The sequence below is a fragment of the Corapipo altera genome, unplaced genomic scaffold (assembly GCF_003945725.1).
Source record: "Corapipo altera isolate COAL_440 unplaced genomic scaffold, ASM394572v1 110, whole genome shotgun sequence".
Lineage (NCBI taxonomy): Eukaryota > Metazoa > Chordata > Aves > Passeriformes > Pipridae > Corapipo > Corapipo altera.
This window is the reverse complement of record NW_020884960.1, coordinates 1544213-1555493: the sequence shown is the minus strand read 5'-3', so window position 1 is coordinate 1555493 and position 11281 is coordinate 1544213. Positions and strand designations below refer to the sequence as shown.

The 11281-nt window shown below is 50.7% G+C and overlaps 1 protein-coding gene across 15 annotated transcripts in view; it reads right to left on the bottom strand.

The window, feature by feature from the left end:
- Positions 1 to 2878: 2878 nt before the first annotated feature.
- CHD6 (chromodomain helicase DNA binding protein 6) overlaps positions 2879 to 11281 on the bottom strand; it is an 88437-nt gene continuing 80034 nt past the window's right edge. For 11 of the 15 annotated variants that reach the window (XM_027663951.1, XM_027663948.1, XM_027663947.1 and 8 more), the window contains 3 exons: positions 9406 to 9525; positions 8260 to 8364; positions 2879 to 6251 (listed from right to left, as the gene is read on the bottom strand). In XM_027663951.1, coding sequence (XP_027519752.1) covers positions 5361 to 6251; positions 8260 to 8364; positions 9406 to 9525 — 1116 coding nt within the window. In that variant the 3' untranslated portion in view covers positions 2879 to 5360. Of the gene's footprint in view, positions 6252 to 8259; positions 8365 to 9405; positions 9526 to 10495; positions 10691 to 11281 lie in introns of those variants that run through there. The other 4 variants (XM_027663944.1, XM_027663953.1, XR_003531013.1 and 1 more) reach the window with 3 other exon arrangements.

Sequence of the window (11281 nt, the reverse complement as noted above, 5' to 3'; positions counted from 1 at the left end):
TAGAGACACAGGCAGACACGGCCAGACGGACACAGAAACGCACACAGGCAGATCGCGCACAGTAACAGCACATGCAGAGCACACAGACCCAGCAGAGAGCAAACACGGGCACAGCGCACACAAAGCAAACAGCGCACACGGACACGCGCGTGGGGCGGTGCTCGCTGTCACGCGTGTCACTCGCTGTCACGTCTGTCACGCGTGTCGCTCGCTGTCACTCGCTGTCACGCGTGTCACAGCGGTGCTTGCGCGCGCGGCTCCGGGAGCCCGAGGCAGGAGCGGGTTTCGTCGCGGTCCCGCAGCGCCCCGTGACCCGCGTGGGGCGGGGGCAGGTGGGCTCCCCCTCGCCCCCGCAGCGCTCCCGTGTCCCGGGGCACAGCCCCGCTGCCATCCCGGCCGTGCACTGACCAGCGCCGATGGCCAGAGCCCTCCCGAGAGCACCAAGTGTCCCCGTGGGCAGCGGAGCAGCTCCCGCAGCCCTGAAGGGGCTCGGGTGACGCAGCACTGGTTCGGGCACAGGGAACACGGCTCTGAACCCGCGTAACCTCGGAGGACACTTGAACCACCATCCTGTGCTCCCCGAGCCAGCTGCTGCTGCTGGGAGGGCGTGGGACAGAGAACACACGGAGCAAGCCCGGAGAGAGCGCGGGTGCCCAGCGCGGCGCTGGACCCGCACCCTGCTCCCCGGACCTGCTGCTCAGAGGCGCGTCCCGGAGCCGCCGGAGGGACCCGGCTGCGGTGCCCCCCGCTCGCTCAGCAGCCCCTGCCGGGCACACATCCCGGGGCTGGTTTTCTTGAAAATGTCCGTTTGCAAAGCACAGGGATCAATTCGTGGGATCCACAGGCCGGCGGAGGCGGTCAATCACCGAGAACCAGCTCAGCTCCGTGCTTTCCATGTTACTTTCCATGAAATGTTACTTCCCTTAATCCAACACCTAAATATATTTGCGAAAAGATTTGCTATAAGAGCACGGAAAACTGCCTGCTCTGAACAGCCAGGAAATGTGTTTAATTTGGGATAATGAGACTATGAGTCCTGCAGACTTATTTCTTCCTTCAGGACCAGAGATTTGCCTTCCTTGGGGTGAACTGAGCTTTGCTTTTTGTGCATCCGTTCCTCTATCAGAAATTTTTGCCCTTTTCTGGGGAAAAAAGAAAAGTCACTGTGAAGTTTTCCTTTAAAATTTCATCTTTCCAAATGATACAGACAATTCCTGTACAATGTCTCCCTGAACAATTGTGCTGGCAATACAGCACAGCCAGCTGAAAAACCTGACAGCCAATGCTCGGCAGGAGCCCAGAGACAGGCTGGAGTATCTGCCACAGCTCCCACTCCCCTCAGCTGCTCCTGCAACAAGTCCAGGTCGCTGAAATTCCTTGAAACTCTCCAAGGGCATGTGCTGGGCTTGCATTCAGCCAGGCTGGGACTGGGATTGAGTTCCAGGCTAAACCAGTAACATCCCATCCCACCCAGACTACTGGCAAGTGGAGCCAGGTAGTGGTGCTGTATGGAGTTGTTCCGTGAATTAAAATCCCACTGGAGGGTGAACAAGGCAACACAGGGACTGCAAACGATTTTCTGCTGGGCTGGAGATCTTGCATTGTTTAAACCTTTTGAGGTGAAATCTGAATTCTACAGGAATTAGTTCCACCTTGGCACTGCACCTCCAGCCACCCCTGGGTGCACCATGAAACCACCAACACCCCAAAAAGCCACATGGGAGGGTGAGGAGGATGTTCCCAGGCCTGGTATGCAAGTGTATAGGGCATGATGTGCCAATAGATGGGAAGGGGAATGAGAGAGAGGCCAGATTTCTCTTCCTCCAGTTCTCCAGAGCTGCTGCTCTGCAGGCAGCTGGGCTTCTTCCCTGGCAGCGCTGCCCATCTGTCCAGTGCCCATGGCCGAGCACCAGCGCCGTGGGCAGCTCTGCACTGGCACACAGGGTCTGAGGCACTCGGGGACCACAAACGGTGCCTTTACCTGTGGTACAGTGCCCAATATTTCTTTGAGGTTGCAAAAATTGAGGAGAATTCATGGTCCTGTGACTCAGCCCATGCTCCAGAGCCCTGGGACCAAAGTGGCTTCCAAAGAGGCAGAAAACAAAAATGCACTGAAAAGCTCAAGTTTTCTTCAATGCAAACCAAATGTCACTAGACAAATTGCCCTCTGCTCACCGCTGGCTAAGATTTCCAACCCCAAATCCTTTCTTGTAACTGTAAAGAGCCCAGTCTGCACTTGGGGCAGGTAAAGCTCCCCCATCCGCAGGTCAGTGCTGAGGGAAATCCTTCCCCATTTTTTGTAACCATAGAGGGAATTGGAGATCCTGCCTAAATGTGTCATGAGACATCTCTGTGTCCCATCACATAAAAACCAGACAGGAACTGCTTGGGGCAGGGGTGTGTGGGTGTGTGTGAGGACTGTGGAAGTCTCTGGGCTTCCACCCAGCCCTTGGGCAGAGCAGGTCCCCTGTATATCCTCTGTGTTTAAACTGGCCCTGGAGCTCGATCTGCTCCTGGGATCTTGCAGGACAGCAAGTTAACTCCCACAGCACAGTCAGTTAACCCCCAGGGCACCGGGGTGCAGCCCAGTAACCTCCTCCTGTGGCAGGAAAAGCTGATGTGCCCACTACGAGCAGCCCTTCCCCGGAGTAACGCACGGGGCACGAAGAGCAACCCTAAAGCAGGGAGCAGGCCACTGGGTTTGACAGCTTCTCAACGGATTCATGCTGAGAAAAAGGCAAGTCACGTTTATCACTGAGTCAGGTGAATTAAACATTCACATATATTTGCTGAAAAAAATTATATACATCTGTAGCAAGGCTCTGCCAAGTCTGAAAGATAAGCATCATCTAGTCACTAAATTAAAAAAATAAAAATCTGACTTTTAAATCTTTTTCTTTTTATCCATGTTCAAGAGCACAGACAGTTTATTTTGTTAGCACATTTGGTGAAGGATGTATGTGTGTGAGTAGCCATGAAAACCGGTGAAAATCTGGTGTTCGTTTGGGATATGATGGAAAAGAAGAAGCAGCCACTTATGCCTTACAGTCTAAATAATCCACAGAGTATACTGGGTTGCAAAAGGGTCACAAAGTAGCAAAGAGAAGCCTAAACACCCAGAGACATAGCATACATGTCTGCTAAGAAAGAACAAGGTATAGAGCATGCTGGCTAATTAAATAAATTTCACTTTAAACCCTGTTCCTTATGCGTGTAACCCTGGAAAAACCATCCCTTAACAAGAAATGAACTCGGAAGAGATTTCTATATCCATTCACAGTAAGGCTTTGAGGATATATGAAGTTTTATAGCATTTGTATTTTAAGGATTTAGGGCAAGTACATGTTCTTCCACTGAATAAAAACAAAGTTAGTACTTAAAAGGTTCAAAAATATATCAATCGTGACTTTTTTTTTACATAAATAAATTATATTGATTTTGGATTTAACAGCTGAAAAAACCCTTTCTGCTTCCACTGGAGGCAAAAACTGAACAAAATGTTAGTTAAATAGAGATAGCAGCATTTCTAAGAAATCTGTCAATAGTGATACAGTATCTATGCTACAAGACTGTTATTAAATAGAACACATTTAATTATCCAGAGGGGTTGCATTATGATTGGTTACATACTTTAAAAAAAATCATCCAATCCAGTAAACTGGGAATAAATTCCGTGAAAATATAAACCAACTGCTTTTTTTGACCATGGGTAACAGACTTCTTTGAGATGCTAATTTTAACATGTACATAATTTATAATTGCAAATGTATAAAAGACAATGACAAAAAGCATCATAAATAAATAATGCAAACTGAAATAGTTATGTCAAAACATTTGGACCATCTGATAAATTAGCAAAACTGCAACAGAAAAAAAAGTAAAAAATACAGTAAATTGTGACAACCAAGTGTGAAACCGATGAGTAGCACACACTCCAACTCCCTCCCAGCCTGCCCTTCGCTCACTGCTGCACCACTGCAGCTTTATTCAAGTCTCAGACCATGAGCTGCAAATAAACACAACCCCAAGTGAAAAGAAGAATTAAAGGAGGAGTGAGGGGAAGGAGAAATCAGAAGAGTTGCCTGTGGAGGAGTCTCAGTACCCAGAGCTGGGGGCGGGGGGGCTGGCGGCATTAAAACCCGTCTGTATGAAATGCAGACACTGAAATCCTTTGGGGGATTGGAAATACTGTTCAACAGCAAACGGAATGGGAAGAAGCCAAGTCATCTCTTCACAGTCCAACGCTAGAAAGGAAGAAACTCAAGCTCTAAAAGTCTCAAGGCTCCTTCTCAGAGGACTCCCCAAAGAGAGAAGCTGGCCTACAGCCTTCTCTGTGTTTGCTGAAAGGACATCACTTCTGGGGTAAGGAGTGAGGAATATAAAAACTCAAAAAGCCTCAGTGTTCATATAAGAGCATTGAAATTGGCGTGGCCTGTTCACGGCTGGAAAAAATACCTTTAGAGCACCTGTAATGCCATAGCTGAGAACTAACGCCAGAGAGGAGAACTGAAGACTAGCAGAATGACAAAGGAACTGGTAGCTACAGGTACAGTAACCCCAGAAAAGTCATGCAAGTGTGCAAAACCTTTCCAGCTCAAGCTGAAAAGTTCTTGTAACTAACAAAGAAAGGGCAACTAAACTCCACGTAACGTAAAACCAAACTTTGGTTTTAAAAAATACAAAAGAATGTCTACATCGTCTTTTCACTCTCTGCGGTTTGTCTCCAAACCTTTGAGGTGGGGGTGATCAAGAAATTATAGCACTACCAGTTATGCTTTTCCTTTCAAAGAAATGAATATATGCATTTTCAATCATTAGTTATATATTTCTGTCTATACTACTATTCTAGTAACCATGATAAAATAGGGAAATACTTTAAATCAAAAATACACATTAGCACTTACTATAGCTGTGCTTTTAGCCCAAATACAGGCTTTTCGTTCAGTGTCGCTGTAGACCAAGAGGTAAAGACTTTTCTTTTGCTCTTGTTTTTTTTTGCTGCTTTTTCTTCTCAAAGGAGTGAGCAATTTGGGGGGGGTGACCGAGTACTGGATTTGCTATCGTCAGCTGGGATGAACGACTGGAAAAACAGAACGAGAATTCGGTGCCTCCCATACTAGCTAGACAACACTGTTTATCTAATAAAGTGGCAAGACCCTGCAACTATTAACATGTAGTATGTCACCAGAGTTTTTTCTGACAGGAAATTAGGTAGATAATATTACTCATGGAAACACAGGTTTATGAAGGTGGAGCAGGGTGGGAGGGGAAGTAACAAAGAGTTTATGGGATAAGAAACTCACAAGCCACAATCTTTTTGTGTTGGTTTTTTTTTTTTTTTTTCCAATGAAACAAAAGTTCTAATCAGTATCGTGAGCCACCTGGCGCTCCTCCTCTGCTGGTCCATCCTGCTCCTTCTCTGCCGCCGCCGGCGGGCTCTGCTCCACACAGTTTTGACTGTTTGCAGCTTCTTTTTCCGGCAGTGAGACAGTTTCTGGCTCTGGATTTGCCGATTCCCCTTTTGCTTTCTTCCTCTTCCGCTTCTGGCTCTCCAGGTTCGCCGCCTCCGAGTGCCTGGTTTGCTGGATGCCAGGCAGCGCCATGCCAATGCCGGGGGAGAGGAACATGGAGGGATAGATCAGTCCAGGAGACATCCCTGGGATAAGAAATGGGTTAAAAGCTACAGGACTACTGGTAGTTATTGCGGATTCTGTCTGATTAGAAAATGAACTAGGACCGGGCTTGTCTTCGGCGAGAGGTTCTTTTTTCCCATCCTGGCTGCCCTGTTTCTCCTCGTTGGCTTTCTCAGCGCTGGCTGTGCCACCTTTCGTTGTGCTTGTTAACGAAGTCGGAGCAGTCGCAGTACAAGTCGTTGTCATGGGGGAATTGAGAAGTCCTCCAACGCCAAACATCTGGGGTACAGTAGCCATGCCCGGCAGCATCATGGGCAACATACTCAGGGTGCTCTTCACATCCTCCCCAGCGGGCACTGCTGCAAAGCCAGCAGGAAACCCGACCAGCCCGGTCAGAGGGATCCCCTGCATGTTTCTCATGTTCTGAAGTCCCACTAGATCCATCCCAGCAATGAGTCCGTTCATGAACAATGGTCCCATTCCAGAAGAAGAATCTGCTACAACACCGGGGCCTTTAAGGAGTTCACTTCGGGGCCTCCTCCCTCTCCGGCGCGGCCCCGTGTCCCGGAGCACGGGCTCGGTGAGAACGCGATTGAATTTGTTTTCGGGTAAGTAGCCCTGGAAATGAAAGACACATAACAGAGAACACCTGACAGTTACTACTGCAGCAAAGGGGATCTGCCTTGTCTGTGCTTGCATCTGCGTCCCAGATGGTGTCGGCACAGAAATATTTGCCTACGTGATATGGAATTTGAGAGGTATACACGACTTTCCCCAATGGATGCTGCCAAATGCAAAATACCCTAGCAGGATCCTGCAGTGTCAAAATGCTCAGGGAGGGGAGGAGGAAGCATGTTTCTACCCCATATTTCACCCCAGGCCTCAGCACCAGCTGTTCACAGTGCAAGAAGCACCAGGGCAGTGTGGTGTCAGCTGCCTACTCAGCTCCCTGCCCAACTCCAATTGTGCCTTCAGCAACAGGTGAAAAAGTCACATCTTTGAGAGGTGAAGGGCCAAATTTTCAATGCTCTGCAGAACAGCAAAGCTCATGGGATGACACACAGAGAGTGGACATGCTGTCTGAAGAGCTCCTGGTCAGAGCTTTACTGAGATGCCAGGAAGCATTCAGAAAGCTCTGAGCGTTCAGACATGGGACCAAAACCCAGCAGCCAGAACTGGGCAAGAGCGTGTGGTTACACAAAGCAGTGTGGGGGGGATCCACAGCCCAGCTCAGAACTCCCTTCTTCAGCATCCTCAACACAGACATTTAAACATTTCCCTTCGTGTCTCCCTTGAGTTTCGACATCACCACTCTGAACCATTTCCAGTAATAGATTTAAGCAGGAAAAGTATTTCCTGGTGACACCTGCAGTGCAGAAACATGAATCAGATGCCCCTGGCAATCTGCTCAGCACAGCTCCTGCCCAAGGAGGGAGAACCTTCTGGGATTATCTCTCACTGCCATGTGGGAGAGCCCGCATAGGGCCATGACTGCCCTGGGCTCTGTGGGGCAGCACCGCTGGCTGGAGCGCCTGGAGCAGCCGCCGTCCCTGCCCCACACCAGGACAGAGGTGCACTCGCCAAGAGCTCCTTGTGGATGGGGCTCAGGGTGGGAATGCTCTTGGGATGCAGCTGCCAGAGCAGGGCACATGAGAGGTGCCTCGGCAGTGCCAGGCGCACGGCGGCTCCTGCAGCAAAGAGACTGTCCCCTCAAACCAAGGGAAGGAAGAGCTGTCAGCTCTCCCAGGACTGGCCACCCGGATGGGGCCCTGATGCCAGCCTGGATGTGGAGCCGTTTCCTGGGCAGTGGGACACACCATGCCAAATCTCCAGCACTAATTAAAAAACAATTTGAGAGCAGTAAAATCCTCTAAGCCAATAATTGATTCCCCCTCCAGCCCCCTGCAAGGGTGTCACGCAAACCACTGCAACCCCCAAAACAGGCAGCAGGCAAGAGGGACTGTAGGGAGAAGTCTGGATCAGGTCATGGCAAGGTGATCTGACAGTGCCCGTGTGCCGGAAGGGAGAGCACTACTGCACAGGCTCTGCCACGCTCCGGGGCAGGGACTGGTGTGATGAACAGGGAGGATGAATGTGGCATGGCGAGGCTCCGTCCTGCCCCTCTCCCTGCCTGTGCCTGACCCTCCAGGCCTGGTGACCTGCAGGGCCTTTGGCAGGCCCACAGCTGCGCAGGCAGAGTTTGCAGGAGCTGACAAAAAGCATCATCTAAAGGTACTTCTGAAAATTTGACCCATGAGAATGTGTTTTGTCCACACCCTGCATCCAGCACCTGTGGTGGATTGCTGCTCCTAGGGCGTTCCTCTTGCCCCTGCTATTCCTAAGCATCCCGAGGCTTTCCAGACAGACACCCTGAGCAGCCACCCTGGGCTGCTGAGCCCCTCTCCCAGGATGCTGGCCCCCCTCTCTCCTTGCCCTGGCCACACACCCAACCTCCCTCTGTGCCCCGGTGCCCCCGGCCCTGCCAACCCTGCCGCTGTCCCCTCCCACACGCGACGCCGAGGGCCTGCCTCGCAGCTCCCGGATCCTCACTGGAGAAAGGTTGTGGGGATGGGGAGGGGAAAGAAAAGATGACATGATACAGATTTCTCCAAAAGCTCTAACTTACTGAAAGCTTAACAATGTCAGCCCAGTCAGCTGCAACAGCATACTCCAAGTTTGCATCAAGCCACCTTGGCAATTCCTTCAATGCTGGTGCTGTGGCTCCCCCTAACTATAAAACACAGCAGAAGGATGACCTCTATTGCAGAGAGAGTTATGTAAAATAATACAAAAAATACGATTACACTTCCCCTAGCTCTTTGCTTTGGGCTGCGATTCAGCTGGGGCAGAGACTATTTCGTTGCTGCACATCTTTGTAGGGCTTGGTGTGTGCCTGCTGCCTCCAGACACACAGCCCAGGGAGAAAAGGCAGGTTCAGCCTCTGTGGCCTGGCCCATTGCCCTCTGATGGGGACAGAGCTGTAAAAGCCATGCTCAGAACTGACAAACCCCCCCAGCTCACTCAGGTCTCCAGTGGCCAGTGTGGGGGCCCAGAGGGGAACACGGATGTGGCTGAAACAGCCTCTTTCTGCCTCACTCTTTAGTTTTGGTTTTAGATGGGATTAATGCCAAGTCACCTTCTGACCTGTTGCAGTCCTGTATGTGTTTAAGAACTGAATTTGGGGGGAAAGTACTCCTGGACATCCCTTCTCATTCAGAGAAGTGAACATCAGTGCCCTGGAGATTAAACTGCAGACAAATAAATCCAAGCTCCTTGCTCACGAAGCAAGAAAAAGCCCTTCCAACCCTCCACTTCCCACATATGCAGCAGTGGGATAGGTATTGGTGTGCTTTGGCCTGCACCTCGTAAGGAGGAACAAACCAAAGATATTTGCATGGCAGTATTACAGCTTGTGGCGTATTGCAGTGAACTCAAGGAACAATCAAATCCAGGATGGGAAGCACCAGCCAGGGCTGTGTTAAGGGTGGCTTTAAAGCCAAAGGCTGTATCCCTTTGCCATTGAGGGGTCTGTGCCCCCTGGCAAGGGTCAACACTCCCACATTCCTTACTTCACCCAGTCACTTATGTCACAGGTCTGCATCCCCTTGGGCACAGGTGTCACAGGACAGTGTAGATCAGAGAAGTATTCCAGACCTTTGTCCCATCCATAAGCTTCTCTAGATTAAATCTCCACCACGCCCTTGGGTGAGCTCAGGGTCTGCCAAGCATTTGGGGACACTGAGGGCAGAGTGCAGAACAGGCCGTGGCTTACCCGCCGTCCGGTACCCTTATGTACCACCGGCACCCGCTCCTCTCCCGTCAGTGAGCTAATGTCCAATTTGCTGGGGTCCTTGCAGCGCTGCCTCCTCTGCTTGGGCTTGTCTGAAAAATTCTGGAGTGCAAACAAGACAATGTTAATGAGACTAGATGGCTTAATGAGCCTGGCTGGTTACAAGCCCTGCAGGAGAGAGGCATGGATGAACTCATGAGGGACAGAGGGGCCCTGCAGACTGGGGCAACAGCAGCGCCAGCAGCACAAACTGGTCCCTGCCACAGCACCAGCTCTCAAGTGAGCACAACTGATTTTTGTAGGTATAAAGGGGTCTCCAGTGCACCCCATTCAGACTGCTCCAGCCCTTTCTAGCTCCCCTCCACTCCTGAAGCTGCAGTCTGTTCCAGGTTCCTCTATATGCTTCTGTAAATGGGACACTGCCTACAGCCAGGAAAGAGAGAACAGGTCTGTTTGTGCCATTTGTGTCGCTCTGATACAGTCACCTGCTTTTGCCAGCTCAGCTGTGCTGTGTTTCATTCCTGATTCAGCTGTTCCCACCACAGAGATGCTGCACTGTGTTTCTTTGGGATCAGAGCCCTTTGTAACTGCAACCTACTGAGTTACAGCCGAGTCACTGAACACCCACTGCATGCACCGAGCCCTGCTGGCCATGTGCCTGCAGGGATGGAGCATTATAAGGAACTACTGCTGGCTCAGATTCCTGAGAGTCAGAAGAAAGACTCTGAGTGTGGTTTGTCCTTCAAGCTGAGCTGCTGCAGTACCCCAAAGCCTCTTTCAACCCATCCTACCTGGAGAGAGGACACCCACCCCGACAGAGTGATTCTGCACGGCTGGCCCGGGGCACTGGGGGCTTGCTGGGAGCAACAGCTTCAGCAGCAGCATGGTCAGACTGGCCAAGCTCCAGTACCCCCCTGGAAGGCAAGGGTGTTGGGAAGGAGTGGGAAGGCACCTCGGCACTTGCTCCACCATCTGACTGCTCCTGAGGGTCTGCCCTGGGCACACAGCTGGATGTGTCTCTGGACTTTGAAACGCAAGGACCATCCTACCAAGAAAACGCTGGGCTCCTCACCTCTCATCTCTAACTCTCCAAAATGCTAATGGCTTGCCTGTAGTCCAAGCTCCAGGGAATCCTCGCCTCAGGCACACGATACTCCAGGACCAAGATGAAGAGTCTTTTCTGTATTACCACCACATTTCTTTCTACTCTGTTTCACAGCCTGTGCTCTGCCTGTCACATGGTCTAACAGGCTAAATAAGCTGAAACCTGGAGCAAACCAACCAAGAGGTGGAGGTTTATGAGACAGCAGGAAGAATGATAGAGACTGTAAACCCTACTCTGTGCCACTCTGCTTTCTGACAGCACCCATGGCCACACAGCTGCAGCCTTTCAGCCTCCAACACAGCCACCTGGGTCTGGTTTTTCAAGCCAGGAGGTTTTCTCTTGCCTGAGAACCTTATTTAATACAATAGCACTGCCTAAAATAAGCCCTGGTGAAAAAGAGCAACACAGACAAGCTTTGAGCATCCCAAATCCCTTTTCTTATTTCTGTCCCCAACCCTGGCACTTCTGGAAGACATTGTGCATTGGGCACTGCAGCTGGAGAACTGACTGACCTTGGGCATTGGGATGCACATTTGTGTCCAGGAGGAAAGGAGAGGAGTTCCCCAGCAGCAAGTGCCTTTTGCTGCTGTACAGGGAACTCTGCCCACCTCCCAAATGTGTGATGAACCTCTCAAACACCTCTGATGAACACCACACGCCATGTTACAGGAAAAGCCCTAACACAAAGGGCAACACACAAGGCAGACACACACACACACACACACACACACACACACACACACACACACACAC